We start from the raw sequence: 18123 nt of genomic DNA, 5'->3' as shown, positions 1-18123 counted from the left end.
TGCTCACTCAAACTGTTCCCCTTCACAGTTTATCATTACACTGTCTGAAATGGCTTGTTCTCAGACCACACAGATGATGCATTTCCCTATAATTTTAATAAATAAATTTAACCACATCCATACTTAATTATGTCAGAGTTTTATCACTTAAAATAGAATTTAGAACCATTTATGCTGCTGAAAGGTAAGTTACTTGTCAGAATGACAGCTCAACATGAAAAAAATGAAAAAACACTAACTCTAATGGACATATTCAAGGCCTGAAAACTGTAATAAAGGTAAAGTCACAGGAGAAGTAAATTTAGTTGTGGTTTTTCTTTTGTCTAAGAAATATACTTACTGCTATACTCCCTCCATGTACCATTCTTAACGCCAGTGAAAAGGAAAAAGACAACAAAAACCTTGCCTCATTCCACATCTATGAATAAAGTAGGCTACCTTAACATGAATTTCAACCTCTTCATTTTTGAGAAGTTCTTGAAGGTAATCTACTGCATCCTGCTGCCAGAAATTTCCAATCTATTTGGGGAAAAATCAAGAAACCAACACATTAAGACGCTAACCAGTAACATTCTTCCTATTCTTAGAGTAGATGGAAATACACAACTACCATTAAAAAAGAAATCTGACTAGAAAACACACATCATTAGCTTGATTTGTCTACAATCATTCAAATATCTGCAATTTGGTGCATTGAAATTTATGTGACAATGCAATCCACAATTTTCAGATCCTGAAATGGCTTAGAAAGAGATGCTGCTTGCCAAATCTGATACTATGTACACAATAATGTATGGGTACAAAATTATCTGAAGCATAATCCAAAGAATCACAGAATCTAAGACAACACAATAAAACAAAGAGTACCTTTAATATTTCTTGTTCTCTACTGTATGTTTGCTTTTCAACCTCTATGCTTTCAAGCCTGTCTTTCACAGACTCACAGATTGGTGTGTGCTTAAAGATTGAGTTTCAACCCTCCTGCTGTGGGCAGGGGCCCCCTCCACTAGACCACGTTGCTCCAAGCCCCATCCAACTTGGCCTTGAACACTTTGGGGATGGGGCATCAAGAACATCCTTGGGTAGCCTGTTCCCATGTCTTGCTACCCTTGTAGTGAATATTTTCCTCCTCGTATCAAATCCAAATCTGCCCTCTGTCAGTCTGAAGACACTCCCCCTTGTCCTATCACTCCATGACCTTGTAAGGAGTCCCTCTCCAGCTCTCTTGCAGCCCCCTTTTGGTACTGGAAGGTGCTGAAGATGTCTGTGGAGCCTTCTCTTCTCCAGGATGAACAGCCCCAACTCTCTCAGCCTGTTGTCACAGGAGAGGTGCTTCAGCCCTCTGATCTTCATCACCCTTCCCTGGACTTGCTCCCACAGGTGCTGCTCTTCAGGTGCTCTCCTGCTGACTTGAGATCCCTCTCCAAACTTGGCACGCCTATGGACCAAAGATGCTCCTCCTCTTCTCTGAGAGACAGGCCCCACCAGACCAGGTTCCTCAAAGTGAGTGCCATCATGCAAGCAGCTCAACCACTGGCTGTGGCAACAGTCCTGTAATGATTTCTTAACTCACCAGACTGGACTGAATCTTTTAACTCCCTTCCTTTTGACAGACAGGATTGATGAAAGAACTACTGGCCATCCACAGATCCTTACAAACACCTGGGACCTGCAACCCCTGCAGACAGAGCCAGGAGCAGCCTGAGGAGTACCACTGGTGCTGAGAGGAGCAGGTAACTCATGGCAGGGATGACAATGAGTGGACTGTACGAGGCCTGGCAATTTCTCAGTGATGTCACTGACACAAACAGGCAGTTTGTGCACGCTAGAGAGTGTCATATCAGCACATGGGCTCCTCTGCACCTCTCAGAGGGAAGCATCCCCTCCCATCTCCCACTGCATTTGTTAGCTGCACTGGGGGCTCCACAGGGAACTGCCCTCCTCAGCTCTGGCCTCTCTCCTGACAGAGCCTCTCTCCAGCTCTGTCCTCACCAGCCCACAGAGTGACAAAGCAGTGCTGCAAGTGCACCTCACATTCTGGGGAAAATCTCTTCTTGCAGGTCCTTGCCATTGCAAGCTTCCATTCTTCTGCATTATTGCCCCTTCTGTCCTCTACACGTGCTGCTGGGAGGGTTTCTGGCTGTTTGTCTGTGAGTCCACTGCAGACTACACTTGGAATCAGCTATCTGACACCTCCTCAGCCTCCCTGATGCTTCACAGCCCTCTCACCACCTGCTGCAGGAGGTTTCCTACCTGGGCACGCTACCTTTCACTGGCAGGTCTGCTGCATGTCCCTGCCCCACCACCCCTGCTGGAGCTGCAGCCTTCCTTACTCTACCAGTTCAGTGTTCAGTTCAACTGTTCCCAGCAATAAAAGCTGGTAATTTCAGTAATTCACTTTTACTAAGTGCACCATTCAGAGTAAGCAAGGTGGGATGGTATGTGAAGCTGTTATTTACATACCAATTACTTACTGACAAAAACCCCAAAAACAATTCACCTGTATTAGTTTAGATTATTTCCTACACAGCCAAGTTCAGAATGTTACAAGCAGTGTTTTGCAGGACTTGAAAATTTCAGACTGTCTGGCCATTCTGCATTAAGAAACCCAGGATTTACTTTTTGTTGCTGCTATTGCAAAATGAATTATCATTTCAGAGCAGTGTCCTGTCTCCCTGTCTCACAAAGGTTTAACTCCACTGACAGCTACTTTTCAATCACAGTCCCCTCATAAAGCAAACCTGCTGGGTCCTGATAACGACCTGCTGGGACACTCCTCATCATCTCTTCTCTGAATCCTTGCAGGCAAGAGAAGACACCAGCAACTACTGCCAACCTTTCTGACTAAGCAGGGCACTGATCTGAGAAACCACCTGCAAACACACAGATGTGCCATGACTCACCGGCAGCGTCTTGTAGAGCTGACACGGGATGCAGAACGGAGGAATGCCAGTATAAAATGTAGTTGGATACAGGTGACACTGAGGAATGGTCTCTATGTAACCACGATCTACGTACTGTACCTAGAGGAAATGCAAAGCTTTCCTGAAATAATTCCTGGTTCCTACATTTAAGTTTAGTAAGGCAATGTGTTTATTTACAGCATTACTTCTATGGAGGGAAAAAAAAATGGATTGATGGTAAGTAGGTAATGTGACAAAGTGGAAAAGCAAGAAAGGATTAAAAAAGTGGTATGGCAGATTAGAAATTCAGTCCATAAACTTCTCTTGCAAGAATTCCTACCTTTTATGGAATAGCAACATCATTTTAAAATAATAAGGAAAAAATTTGTGAACTAGGATAGATTTTGCAAATCTGCATTCAAAAATCATGAGCAGACTCAAGAGCTTAGGTAAGATTAACTGCTAATGAGAAGAAGCTCTATACCTGTGCAGCAGAAAGAACTCAAAAATGACTGCCAATACTTTTTGGGTGGAGATAGGGTAGGTGTGGTATTCTAAACCTAATTGTTTTCAAAGCATTCTACATATGGTAAGAACAGTAAAATAAGAAAACTAAAAGGGATTACTTACAGAAGATCAAGAGCAGTTTTTTACTTAAGAAAATTTATCATTACTGGGGAAACTACAGGAAAAATTGTGACAACTGAAACAGGTAGACAGATTTGATCTTCAAAATAAATGCAAAAACAAGGACAGTAATCAACACTTTTAAGCAGAATGAACATCTGCACAGTCAGGTCAGCTGAATGAAAAAATGTGAAATTATTTACTTCAGAGGACTGGAGTATATGCCTTTTTTTAAATATACATATGCAGATATACATACATCTTCCCCCTTTCCCCCCATATAATCAAACTTACCTGGAGAGTACTACCACTGACTTCTACAATTTTAGCTCGATACCACAAAGTATCAGATCCTCTTACAACACAGGCTTCTCCCTTTTTCCAGCAGTAGGGTATCAGGAGACCAAGGCCTTTGAAGGTATTTTGTATTTCAGCCATCAATTTGTTTAGTGCAGTTTCTTGGGAGAGGGGTTAAAATAAAAAAAACATATTAAGAATAGTTCCTAATGTTCATGCAAAGTATTTCCATCACTAAACCCCATCAGATTCAGATGAAGACATGTATAAACAGAAAACACGTGCAGCTCCAAAATGTATTTTCCAACACTGATACAATACGTGCGTTCAATATCAAGTATAAGGTGAAGAGCTACTACTTAAATAGTAAACTGCATTTCCAATTCTGAAGCCATTAGTAATTACAAATTCTAATCTTAGAAGAACTTGCAGAAGAGTCTGTAAATTTTGTAACTGACACCTAGGCAGCACTAAGATCAGAGCCAAACAAAGTATGAACAAGACAACTGCCAGACCACTGCTTGAGTGGCAGGACCAGGAAACAACACAGAAGAGGTGCCCAGAAGAACCTCTTCTGCTATGGGTACAGCAAGAACTGCAGGAAGGACACAGTCTTGTGTAAGTGGGGTTACTGTACTTTGAATTTCAAAGTTTTATGAATAGTTACATAATCTAGTAGTTAAATGTACTTGTGGAGCAAAAGAAGATAGAATCAATGTTCTCATATATAAATATTTCTCTAAAGCACAATATACTAACATGGAACTGAGGAGTGACCTGCATCTGTCAGAAGAAAATGAACCTCTTTCAAATAATGATGTAGATGTAGAACATATAAAGAACCTGAAGAAACTGTATTGAGCTTAAACTGAAGGGAAAAAACACAGCAGTATCTGAGAACCAAGCTAACTACCAAGAATCTTTATGACTATCTTCATCACTTTTACTTTATCAATCAACATTACAAAACAAAGCACTTGCTGCTTTACCCATTACAGCCTAGAGAAGAAAGGCAAGTAAAACTGCCCATCCAAGTGCTTTTGTTTTTTTTGATTTCTCGGGAGAGTGGAAGGATAGGAAAGCTGATTTAAGGACAGAGAATCCTTGCCTCTCACATTAAAGGACATCACCTCCCAAGAAGAATCTTTCAGAACAGTGAACGTGTATCAGACAAGTGTTCTAGTATACATTCTGATACCCAAGAGCATTCAGATGCATAAATGTCTTTTCTTCTATGTAAACTCACCAAATAATTTTGGTATTATATAAATAGTTCCATCACCTCCAATACAACTCACTACAGCCTGGAAAATTTTTGCTTCAGGAACAATTGGAAATTTATATACTTCATCCATTCCTGAATGAGGCAGTAGCTTGTGTGTGTTGAGTGATTTTTGTTCACTCTCTGAAACACTGGTATTTTCCTCTGGAACAGTCCTGTTTCTTGCACCTGCAATTTTGGAATTACAACCATCCAGCTGTGTGTTCTCCTTCTTGAAATGTACTTCAAGATGTTCCTTGGAGGCTAAACAAACCTCATCAGCTTTACCAGGTCTAGAAGATTCAATCAAATACCAGTATATTAATGAACAAGTAACTTGAAAAGTGCAAAACTACAAAATAATACAAATAAGAAAACCAAACACACTGAAGTGGCAAAGGTATCTCAAAACAGTCAAGCATCTCATCTACAAACTTAGAGAACTGAAACATGCCATGGATACCATAAATAACATTACACTCAAGCAAGTCCACTTTAGATGGAATTCTGTTACTAGAACTGTAGAACACAATCTAATTTTTTTTATTTACTAATTAGTTTGGTCAAATATGAACATCAGAATCTCAGAGAATATAAAAGAAAATTATCCAAACCTTCTGTTTCTAAGAGCCAAACCCTGTTCAATAAGGTATTCAGAAGTATCAGTCATTTTTCCTGTTTCATCTTTGCAAAGAATTTTCACAGGCAATGCACAGCCCTCATCATTTTCCTGGAAAAAAAATAGGAGAGCTGGACAACATATTACAAATATCCATTTCCTCTAAACTACAGGCTTATTTTTAATTTTATTGGTACTGAATGTCAATCAGACATCCTTGAACAACTGATGCCCACATGAGGAGACACAAATTTACTTCATCCATATGACAGTTCCAACCATTTTACTACCTGCTCTACACACAACATTTGTAGGCTGCTAGGGGACAAACTTGCTTTTTCCCCTCAGCTTTTTAATAGAATCAAGTGCCAAACACTTGTTTTCCAGCAGATTTAAAATCATGCATAAATAACTTCCCTCATCACTGCTTTTACTTCCACACACACTGCAAAATACCACTGAAAGCTGCCAACAGTCTGAACAAACCAAACTCTTCTAATAATTCTGTTTGGTTTTTTTTTTTAAAGCATGGAAGAGATCAATTACTAATGATATTCATAAAGCACTGGATTGATTCTTTCAGTCTCTGAGGCTTGAAAACTAATACAGCAGCTTCTGAAATCATTCTCATCAAGAACCTGAGCAGCTTGCCTATCTGTTCATAAAGGCTGTCAGTATCCAGCGATGCCAAAGATACACCTACTATTCTTCAGCAACCAAATATATCAAAGATGAAATTCTCTCCATACTGGGTAGCCAACTGCTCTAATGCTCCACTGAACAACAAAGTAAAGCAGAAAGAAGAAAATGCACCTTTTTTTCCCCAGAGCAAACAGCTATGCAATCAAGTTCTAATCACAACATTTTGAAAGGTAAACCATTCAGAAAAAAATCTGAGGTTAGCAGACAGCCTGACTGAAATTTTATAAATACCACTGGCTTTGATTACAAACCTGTATGATTATTTTCACTTGTGCTCCAGTTAGGTAATAGGATAAGCATTCACACACTGTTGCTGTCCACTGTGTGCTTCCACCTGTGGGCCTAACATAGAACAAATGATTATCTCTAGGTACAAAAGAAGCTGGCATATCCTGAGTATAACCACCAACTCCTCCCTCTACTAAAAACTTGGCTTTTTCTTTTTAAACTGTCAAAACTGTTACAGGAAAAAGAAAGAATCTCTATTACAGTCACGACTAACATGAAATCATTATTGATTTCTGGATCTCTACAACTGGAAAATTTAAAAATTTAAAAGCCCAGAACTTCAAATTGAGGAGGATCACAAGCTCTAGAAGTTATGACACCTGTCCTAACCATCTAGGAAAGAGACCTCCTGTACAGTTTCATAAGATCCAATTAATCTCAAATTCTGCAGAAAGGGAACAAAAGTATTCAATGAAATAAATCTAATCACTACTTTGTAACTCAGCCTATAAATATTATTTATTTATATAGCACAGTTTCTGCTTTACTACTGTACAGTATAACCCTCAGAAAAAACTACAAACCTTTACTAAATAAATCACAGCCAGCACCCCTTTCTTTTATCCAAAAAGTCACATCCAAATCTTAGATAATCAGTGCTAACAACGGCATGTAATTTTTAGTTTCCAATGCTGCCACTCAGTATAAGGGAAAAGCTACCTTATTTCTGTCAGTGAACATTCAATTGCTAATGCCTTAATGGTCTTCATGCTTTCCTCAAGTTTTCTTAGACAGCTGACCTCCACTGTTTCTTCAGCTCCAGAATCATAAAGCAGTACCTGTTACAGGCAAGAAAAAACACAACAGAAAAAAATCCCCTCTCTTACAGTTATCTGCAAGAAGTGATAATTCAAAGCATCCCTGAGGAGGTTAAAAAATGTCAAACATTACTGGGATTTAACACAGCTTACTGTGGAAAATGTTATAGCTACATGGCATAGTGCATCACCACCAGCTTAGGGTTCATGCAACTGTATGACTACATGTGTTCCTGTGGTGCTGCACTTGGTTCAACTGGCTCCATCTTTTAACAAGGATAATTAAGTTTGAACTACTGTGACCATCAGTTTCACACACCTTCTGGAATCTGAAATGAACTGTTATAGCTTGGGAATCTCTGCTATATTCCAAAGGGCAGTGTAAATAGAGAGTCAACCTCATGAGCCTTCCTCAACTACCAGATTCCCTGCTAAAGGCCCCTGAGCTTTGACAAGACAGTCAACTGATCTGCAGCAACATATAGCATGACTTAAACTCTCAACAAAAGCAAGACCATGAGAAAATGTTAACAGAGAAGAAAGAAAGGAAGATTTGACCTCATTTTAATCAGTGAACACTTTCAAGATTGGAAATAAAAGTATGAACCCTGTTATGGTAAGAGCTTTACCTCTGCACTTGTTTTAGAGACTATCCTGCTTATCTGACCTCTTTGCCACTGTCCCACGTCATGTAGGTAAACAGCACAGTGCATTTCACTCTCCCACTTCACAGACTGTGGCTGGGATTCTTTGTAGAAGGAAGCCATCTCCTCCTGTAAACTAACATTCAAAAACCACTATTTTAGTGATAAATTTAATGCAGTAAATAAAGGGCTTATTCAGTCATTGTTTAATTAGCATACAATGAAGTTTTACTGTTTTAACAGATGCACAAGTATTGCAGTTTTTCTTCATGACATGTTAGAAATACATGAAATGGGAGTTACAAAACATATGCATCCTGATTAAAAGTCTGTAAACCTACCATGTTAAGAGACTGGAATTAATTAATCTGAGCAACTCTGAGTGCTTTCTATGGCACTACTTGAAAACTGCAAACAGCTTTAAACTTGACAGCTTTAAAGTGTGGTACTCAATGTCATGACTACATAAATGGAACTCTAGGTGGTTAGAGCCAAGAAGATGAAAAGTTAAATAAGCAATCTGCACTAAATCATGACACACTCTTTTAACTATCTTCCAACAGTAGGCTTGACTAGTTAAATGTTACCTAAATATTTACCAAAGGCAGGCTGATATACACTATGTCTAGAAATTGTCTTCAAATTTCCTAACATGGTACTGGAAACATTTTGAAAAAAAACAAAGAAACAAAAAACCCTGCTACTACTACTAAAAGTAAGTTCTAAGACTTGGGATACAGGTTTTATTGATCCTGATTCCTAATGAGGGAAAGGGAAAGAGAGACGAAAGAGCAGGAAGATTTTATCTTCTTGGACAGTGTTGCATTCATCAGGCTCCAGTATTTACTACAATAAAACTGATTTGAAATATGAGTGAGATCATGTATTTAATTTGGAATCAGAACTATTTAATAAGCCACAATACAGTGCCAACCTCTCTTCTGCTCCTACACTTTCCTCAACAAATGCAAGTCATCAGCCTTCCAGAAGTACACAATGTCAAATGCAACTCTTAGCAGAGTTTGTTAATTACACTTCACCACTTTGTAATAAGAACACTTTAACTGAAGGAAAGTTCTTTGAATTTTAGTACCTTTTCAGTACTCTTTCTGATAACAGCAATTGTACAAAAATTTTACTAGGAGACACAACATGACTAATTCTCCCATGTAACTCCTTGTTATGAAATGATCTGAAATCTCCTTCATGCACAGATTCCATGTCCATAGGAATTAGAGCTTCTGAGGCTTTGGAGATTTCTTCTAGAGGATCATCCCATATTTCATTTGGCCTAACTTCTGTTCTTTCAGTGTACCTGTAAAAATCACTAAATAATTAGCATAGAAAATTTAAACAGATTTTAAATCAAGTGAAAAAGGCTCTATAACAAAATGGCAGGAATTATTCAACATGGAAGAAAGTGAGTTGCAGCTTTGACAAAAACATTTGTAAGTGCTATTTCTGAAGGAGAATAAAAATGTTACTGTCATCAGTGTTTCAGAAGGTACCCTTGCACACGCAGGGAACAGAAGAGTTTGCACAGGGGCACCAAGATCATAAGAACAGAAGATCTGGAGTGGGCCCACAAAATAAGGGACAAAGGTCTGTGGAGGGTCCATTCTAAAGTACAGGAAGAAAAGAAAGAAGGAGCAGCATGGATAAACTGCTGTGTCCCAACCCCCATTCCCTGCACTACTCCCTCCTTGACAGGACTGAGTGCAATTCAAGTGCAGGAAAGGAAAAAAGAGGTGCTTGTAATAAAACTGACCCTGGGAAAGGGGCAGGTAGGTGCTATAAATGTTTGTCTTCTGTGTGCCAACACCCAAATTAGTAGCTAAATGTTTATGCTAATTAGTAATAATAAGTAAAATCAGGTCTGTTTTGCCTGCAACAATACTTGGTAAGTGATTTCTCTCCCTTTATTTTGACCCATGAGTTTTCTTGCTCAGGTTTCTTTTATTTTCTCCCCAGTCCAACTAAAGAAGGGGGAGTGAGCAAGTGATCATAAAATCCACAGTATTCAAGGGATCAGTGTTACACAGCAACTTATGCTAAAGGAATACACCCCATTGATTGAAGGCTGGAAGCAGGCATCTAAGTACAGCTGGAACACAACAAAACACCTTAATGACAGGGAAAAAACAACTAAGCTCTTCAGGTTGTGTAACTTAGAAAAATCTTACTAAAAACTGGGACTGTGACAGTATTGGAGTGTTACTAAGATTTAGCTACATTTCTGAGCTAAGAGAGAAAATCCACTTACATGCGTCCTCCAGAAAAAAGGAAATTACTGAATTTCCTTTTAGAATGAAAACTTCTCATTTAATGTTGTATTTCCACCAGTATTCAAAAATTATTAATGAAAGAGTAACTACAGATTTTCATTAATACAGACCATGGATTATCTTGGTAAAAAGCCAGCAAATTAAATGCAGCAGAGTTATATCCTCACCAGCCTCCTCTCCCCCAGCAGACTTGCCATGGCTGCTGCCCTCCCAACTCTTCTGTTGCTATCATAGCTGGTTACCCAAGTGTTTTCTAGTAACAGATCTCCCAAAGAGATGACTCAGGTGCAGGTTTAACACACAAATTCTTTTTCTTACTACATGGGGACGGGAATCTTAACAGTAAAAACTTTGGGAAAATTTGGTACTTAGGGAAACTACAAGTATGATGCAAACATTTGATCTCCAATTTTTTCACAGGTACAACTTCAATACATTAGTCAAGACTTAGTTTGTGAATTCAACTATCAAACTGCAGTTATACTATAAATTACACCAGCTGATGAATGTGATTTGAAAATTAATTTTTTACAGATGTGGGAATTCCAGTCACTGGAGGTGACACACCAGCATCAGCAGTTTTAATACACAAATTCTTATTTCCAAGTACTTTAAAAGTTATGCACAGTGTATTTACCCAGGTATGTAGGATGCTAAGTCTTCCTCAACTAGCTGGCAGTTAATACTAAATTTTCTCCCATTATCAGCAGAGGCATTGAAGAGTTCAATAGATAAGATGTTATTATCTAAAATTTCTGTGAATGAATAATATCAACATAATTAGTGCCAATCAATCACAGTATGAAGACTATGGTTTTAAAGGAATGACCAATATTACTAAAAGACAGAATTCTCCAAAATTACATTTGATGGGCAAAATAATTAATTCTGAACATCAACAATATGCAGACACCTAGCTTTGCACATATTGATAAAATTAACTTAAAATACACCAATAATCACAGAATGCTTTTGTACAAAAACTCCAACTGCTACATATAATTCCATTTATTAAATGGGCTCCAAATCATCATTCCTCAAGGGCTGAAAAGTAAGTAGGTACATATGAACAATATATGGTATTGGTAATAATCCTACTAAGGCATGTATGTGTTATCTAAAATTATTTTTCTTTTTGGCAATAGTTTAGAGCAGCAGCAATCACACTCCCAGGTACCAGTAAAGTCAGGAAACTTCAAGGACAGCTAGTACTTTTGGAAACAAGCCCATCTGAATAACTAGAACACTTACAACACTTACATCACTTACACTGGTGTAGTCTGTAAGACAACACATGAACAGAGCTTTTGTTCCAAGTTTTCTCTGTTATGCCTCCTCCAATCAGAGGATGGAATTTAGATATTCTCACTCCAGGCTATCTCTAGCAGGTATGAACACAAGCATTTCAAATAAATACTATTTAAAATATCAAAGTGATTGTTTATACGTTTGAGTCATCTTAATAATACGCAAATAGAAATTAATACTCCTGGTAACTTACCAATAACTGAACACAACATCAGCTTATCTTCAGTCATTTCTTCAAATCTTTCCTTGGCTTCTCTGTTCCACTCATTTGCCCCCTTGAATGGCTCAATGCAAGCCAGCCTACACCTGATTGCCTGAAGAATAACTCAAGATTATGCAACTAACATCACATACAGATCAAGATCATCTCATTACAACTGAATCACAGGCTATGCTTTGCACTTGTACAAGACAGCCTGACCTTGGCTTCTGGTTCCACATTACCACAATCTGATTTAGTTCAAAATGATCCCTCCCTTCCCAGTAGCTGAGCATAAACCTCACATTCAAAGACCCTCTTGCTGAAATACAGAGCTTAAATCTCTTTGCCTCCCTTTATGGTATGGCATAGAACTAGTGCAGAGATGAGTAAAGATTATTGCACAGAAGTGATAAAAAAGGCCTACTGGTGCCTTCAACTAGTTAAAAAAAACCTTATCAACACATGAAGTTTCACAGTTCAGCATAACTGTTGACTGGTAATCAAAACTATCAAAAGAATAGCAAAGAAAAAAAAATTTCATTTATATGTATTTTTCATTTGACAGAAATACTTTGCCATTTTCTTTCCCAGTCAGTTTTTGTCCTTGTCAAAAAGGGGGCACTCCAACCACTCCTCAAGTTAAAAAAATAACGAATTTTAAATGTCATAAACCAAACAAAAATATATATTAAAAAAAAACTATTATGAGATTAACATTTAAAAAGGAAAGAATGAAAGAATTCATTTGGCTTATTATGGAAATAAATTTAATTTAAGCGAATAAAATACACATGTATATACACGATGTACATATACCACTTCTGCAGTATGTGTGCTCTAGGGCAACATTAGATTTAATTTACAGTTGAAAGATATAAAAAAAAGAAGAGTTTTCAATATGCACCCAAAACATTAAGTCAGACACTTGATAATGGTGGGCAAAAAGGAAGTTCCTTAACATTTTATTTATTTTATGTATATCAGAAGGTGAATAACTCTCCTCTCTCATTCACTGAGATGCTGTAAATTTTGAGTGTTTAACCCAGACATTTACCTTTTCTGGCAAGCTCAGAAACTCCTGTTTCACCTTGCGTATGTCCTTATGAGTTAAGTTAGCAGTGTTGCCATAGTCAACGTATTTTACCACAACCTCCCGACAACTTGGCAGCCCTTCAAGGAAAACAACCCAAGTTATTTTAAAAAAAATTAGTATCTAATACAGGTTAAAGCACAAGAATTTCAGAGCAGACCTCACATTCATGCCATATGATCACCCAGTATCAATTTTTTTGAATTTTTTATACCCTAATCAAAATGAGTACTCTTTAGGAGCCAGTTCTTTCAGGTCCCTGAAATGACACCCCTGGCATTTTGGCCCTTTTTGTGAGACACTGGCACACTGAGCACATGCCAAGTAAACATGTAAGCACAGACATGCTACACTGCCCACATACAGGCAATACAGACTCCGCATAAGCACAATCCCTCCATTCCCTTATGGAGAATTATCAACCAGCATCAGATATACACTCAGGTTGGCTGGAATAGCCAAATCTGTGGTTCAATTGCAATAGCAAGAGAAATACTACTTATAGTAATTATATAATAGAATTTCAAGAATCTCTAAAAAATGCAGTATGTTGCATCTCTGTTTAAACAGAAAGAACAGGTGTATAAACCAGTCCATTAATAGCAAAATAATATGAATTAGTACTACTGACTTTATGAAGCTACCTGGTAGCATCGTAATTCCTAGTAAAAATTCTGCTGGATGTTACTGCTCATAGCCAGCAGGCGACTCTGACCTCACACACGTCTGATTTTGCAACCTAGTACTAGAGCAAAAGAACCAATACTTCACCTATAATCTGTGCTCTATACCAATTCCCATCCTCCTGTTTTGCAATGCAGGCTTGGCCTTCAACTGGGCAGAAAATTTCCAAGTTTTTACCGTTCTCCTGTTTATATATCTCCTGAATTTTCTCTGGAAGAGCTAAAGATTCCACACTCTCTCTCTGAAATAAAAACAACAAACCACACATACACAGCAGATATTCTTTTTTAATGGCATTTTTTCTCTTTAAAGGATTAACTTAGTTTCTAGTACTGTACTTACCACTCTTCCCTCCAAAATTAAAGTGGTCATGAACACAAGTGAATTAAAGCACCTAACTATTACTGAAGAGTTCCCTGTTTGATAACCATTCTAACCAGTAAAACACTGTGCATCCACAAAGGAATTAATCATGTTACATAACTGACACCTTCTGGGATTTTAAGAATTCCTGGAATTTAACTAGACTGAATCTAAGATTGTTAGAATTAACCTCACCTACTAGCTCTAGGAATCCTACCACTGGTAACAAGTAACAGAACTTAATAGAAGTTATAGCTTATTTAGTGTGGATTACAAATAGCTCAACATTAAAACTTTTATTCATAGCTTCATCTAAATGGACTTTACTTCTAAACTTACCAAGCGGAGATAGAAATCACTTGGACTATTAATGTGACAAACCACAACAAAGACTTCTTCTCCTTCTCGTGGAATATTTGGTGGACTGTAGTGTGAGATGGTGCAATTTTCCAACTGACTGGGAAGCTGCAATTTAAACCTAAGTAAAGAAGTGAAATTTTGAATAAAGTCAGTCAAAATTAACTGCAAATGAATTCTTTTATATTCGAATTTCACACTGAAAAAAACCACAAAATGATCTTGTAAATATTACTTAACTCATATGTATAGCTTAACATTTCCTTCTTGCAATTGGTGCAGCCAATTATCTGTAACACTTCTCCCACTGCCTATCAGCCATATCAAAGAGATCCCAGGCTCATTTCTGTACGGTTTTCTGTCCATGACAGACACCAAGGGCTTCTCATTTAGCCACCCGTTATTTAAAATATATATTGTGCCATTGTCTAAAATGAAGTTCCCTATCTAAATGAAGGCTGACTAATGCAAATGAGTACAGCATGGTGCTTATTGGTGAGGGTGAAAAAGGGAAGTCAACAGACACTGCTGAAGATTAATATAGTGCACATTAATATATGGAAAACTGCAAAAGTAACCAGCTTAATATAATTAATCTGTAAGTATTATTCTGTTATCAATTGTGGCTTAGAGGAGCAAGAAGCAAAGGAAGACACATACCTTGCCAGATCTAAGAAAACCAATGCATCCTTCAGAGACAATGGTACATTACTGCTTACTTCATTAAATGGAGGTTTTCTCAAATCCACAATGAGAACACCATCCTCTTCTCTGAACACCACCATTGAAACAACTTTATTATTTACCATTTCTAAAAATTTTGTCTTTGCCTCCTCTCCCCAACCTTCATCCTGTATTAGAAAGAAAAAGTTACCAAGGATGTCAGAGAACATTAAAAGAAAAAAATACAAACCATAATTAAAAATAAGATAAAATGGAGGCAAGGAAGAAAGCACAGATGTATCTGAATGTGGTCAGACGTTAGCCAGGACAGCACTGCACAGAATTCTTTTATTATGGATTAGTACATGTATTAAACTGAATAAAACTGAGTCAGATCAAAGGATTGCATTTCCACCATGTTTCTTCTGAAGATCCCCTCAGATTCTTTTGACACATAAACCAGAATCGTCTTATCTGTTTCATTTCATGACTTTCCCATGAACTGAGAGCAGAAATGTAGGTTTGTCTTCTTGTGTCTTTACACAAATGCACAACCTGATTTGATCAATACACACTGCTGATCTCCACAGCATCCTGTAAAACATTTTATCTACCTTGAAAAAGCCTGTCTGAACTTGTATCTCTGGGATCAAATGAATGCATTTCTCATTTGATACTGAAAATCTGTACCTTTTAGGCACAGAAAAAAAACGAAAGCACATATAAGGAAGGCGTTTAACCTACATTTGTGAAAACTGTTCCAGAATGTTCCTACTTAAATGCTTTTCAGTCAACATCAGACTGTAAAAATCCCTCAAAACTGACCAACATTTAATACTGTCAGAAATGCACAGCTGCATTGGCCTTAGTCTGTTTCCATGTGAATGTGGCAAGAATAAAGCACGCCTAATAAAAAGTGAACACTGAAGAAAATAATACTGCAATATGTAAGTTTTTTTTGTAATGGCAGTACTTTATTTTTGGTTATACTGAAAGAGAATAAATAACACTTCACAGTAGTGGCAAAAATTTATAAGTAACAAGTACAATCCCTGAAGAGATTATTTTAAAATTTTTTAAGAAGTCATTTATTCTCTGGATGACTTTTGAAAGTTACTACTTGCATAGCTATCAGACAGACGCAAAATAAGAGGATCAATTTTGTAATTAATTTTAAAACTTCACAAAAGAACATCTGAAGTACAAGCAGTGAGATTTAAGCCTGAAATATGTATTTGCAGTCTCACAGGCTTTTAAAGACAGACTGCTCTTGCTTCTTTTCCAATGAAAGCAATGCAATATGTCTTTTTACAAGAGACTTGAACTTAAAAAAAATACACCCTGTACTCTTGAGTTTCCTTATGTTTATACTGGAATAAGATAATTTTAAATTCCATATTTAAATTCTTTAACACAAATCTTATGAAGAAATTCCTGAAATACTCCAAGCAGTTTGTACTTACTTCATTTTTGGGAACAACATCCTTAAGTGAACACCGTACTGCTAAGGGAGGAATGGCTGCAAGCTCTGCCTCAATGTGCTGGTCAGGCTTCCTCACAAACAGACAAATGTCATGGGTTTCAATAGTTTGCAGAGTAGCAAGATCAGGCCTTTCAGTGGGATCACATCTAGTATCAATGGAAATAAATGCAGCATTAGCTGAAAAACAAAAAAACCCAAACCCTAAACCCCCCCAAACCAAACCCCGGACTTTTACTGTAAGTTATTATTGCAGTAATTGGCATAATGTCATGTCAATAAAACAGAATTTTAAAGTCTTGGTAAAATGCAGTTTGTAAAGCATTTAGTACTTACATACTCTCTCTTACAACTCAAGTCTCAGTTAACTATTTTAATGTATGCAGGCTTGTGCATTTAAATACAGTGCCACTTTTTATGGGAGAATACCAGAGGCATTTGGGTATCTGGTTATCCGCCTGTGTGAAGATGAGGAAGGACTTGCTTCTCAGAAGAGATCTTGAATAACCACAGTCAAAGACGACAACTGCAGACAAAAATCCTTCTCTCCATGTACATACCCTGAGAAAATCAGAACTACAGAGCTTCCAAAATCCATCAGGAATACTTTCAGCAATGCAACATCACACACTTTGTATCTTATTGGATCACAAGGCTTCTTCCTCTGATATTTACTTTCTACAGGAATTAGTTCAGTTATAGTTCCACGGCACCACATTCCAGTTTCCCTACTCTTAATGAAAGTTCTAGCACCTATATGGAAGCACATACAAAAGGACTAAATTCAGTATTTTAAAGTATTTCACACTGAAACTATTATTACAGTTCTGCATAATGCTCTCCAGTTCCCACCCTCCACACTGGTAGTAAAAGTGCTATTGTTATAATAAAGACACAAAGACAGTAAAAACCTTGTCTCCACAGCCACCAGAAGTTCCCCTTATATTCATTTACAGAGTGTCTTTAAGGCTGGCAGGCATTTGGTTTGTATCAAGAAGTCATTTCTGGCAAACTTTCTACAGTTGTGAGTAAAGTGGCAAAACCCCCTCTGACATATGAAGTACTTTTAATTGGTTTTCTCAACACATTATGGAAGTGGGTAATATTATCAGCGTGTGGGTTAGGAAATAATTTTAATTATTTAAGAATGTATTATTGTCTTTCATTTTGATTTCTAGAATGGTTTCTATTCAGTCAGTGAACTTCATAACTTTAAACAGTGAACTGCCTTACTACATAAAGGAGTGGGGGAAGAAGAGAAAAAGGAAAGAATACGATACTAAGGAAAGTATATTGCAAGATAATATTTTAAGCTGTGTAGAGCTTTAGAAATAAACCATTTACCTAGTTCCAAAATGTCTGAAGGAAAGAGATAGGAACTCTTAGTACAGCAGAAGTTTTCCAATTTTGTTTGCAAAGCAAATGCTTCCTTCCTCTGTGAATATTTCCGAATATAGAAATGGCATGGATTTATAACATGGCTTACGAACACCAATTCTGTCAAACCTGAGTAAGACATAACACAAGTTATTAAACACCCTCCAAGTGACTCCAACAGATATTATCAGACATATGATTCAGTTTATGTTGCA

At 37.4% G+C, this 18123-nt stretch overlaps 1 protein-coding gene across 4 annotated transcripts in view; it reads right to left on the bottom strand.

Annotated features, from left to right (window-relative positions):
* The window catches only part of RNF17 (ring finger protein 17), a 42652-nt gene that overhangs the window by 7472 nt on the left and 17057 nt on the right, over window positions 1-18123 (bottom strand). For all 4 annotated transcript variants that reach the window (XM_056492671.1, XM_056492681.1, XM_056492689.1 and 1 more), the window contains 18 exons: window positions 17876-18037; window positions 17092-17284; window positions 16515-16680; window positions 15049-15239; window positions 14371-14509; window positions 13756-13909; window positions 12949-13064; window positions 11886-12006; window positions 11022-11139; window positions 9193-9414; window positions 8085-8235; window positions 7358-7476; window positions 6661-6751; window positions 5703-5818; window positions 5074-5381; window positions 3825-3988; window positions 2904-3023; window positions 439-519 (listed from right to left, as the gene is read on the bottom strand). In XM_056492671.1, coding sequence (XP_056348646.1) covers window positions 439-519; window positions 2904-3023; window positions 3825-3988; window positions 5074-5381; window positions 5703-5818; window positions 6661-6751; window positions 7358-7476; window positions 8085-8235; window positions 9193-9414; window positions 11022-11139; window positions 11886-12006; window positions 12949-13064; window positions 13756-13909; window positions 14371-14509; window positions 15049-15239; window positions 16515-16680; window positions 17092-17284; window positions 17876-18037 — 2732 coding nt within the window. The remainder of the gene's footprint in view (window positions 1-438; window positions 520-2903; window positions 3024-3824; window positions 3989-5073; window positions 5382-5702; window positions 5819-6660; window positions 6752-7357; window positions 7477-8084; window positions 8236-9192; window positions 9415-11021; window positions 11140-11885; window positions 12007-12948; window positions 13065-13755; window positions 13910-14370; window positions 14510-15048; window positions 15240-16514; window positions 16681-17091; window positions 17285-17875; window positions 18038-18123) is intronic.

This window comes from Oenanthe melanoleuca, chromosome 1 (genome assembly GCF_029582105.1).
Source record: "Oenanthe melanoleuca isolate GR-GAL-2019-014 chromosome 1, OMel1.0, whole genome shotgun sequence".
Taxonomy (NCBI): Eukaryota; Metazoa; Chordata; class Aves; order Passeriformes; family Muscicapidae; genus Oenanthe; species Oenanthe melanoleuca.
Note: the sequence above shows the minus strand (reverse complement) of the source record. Positions and strands in the feature narration are given on the sequence as shown.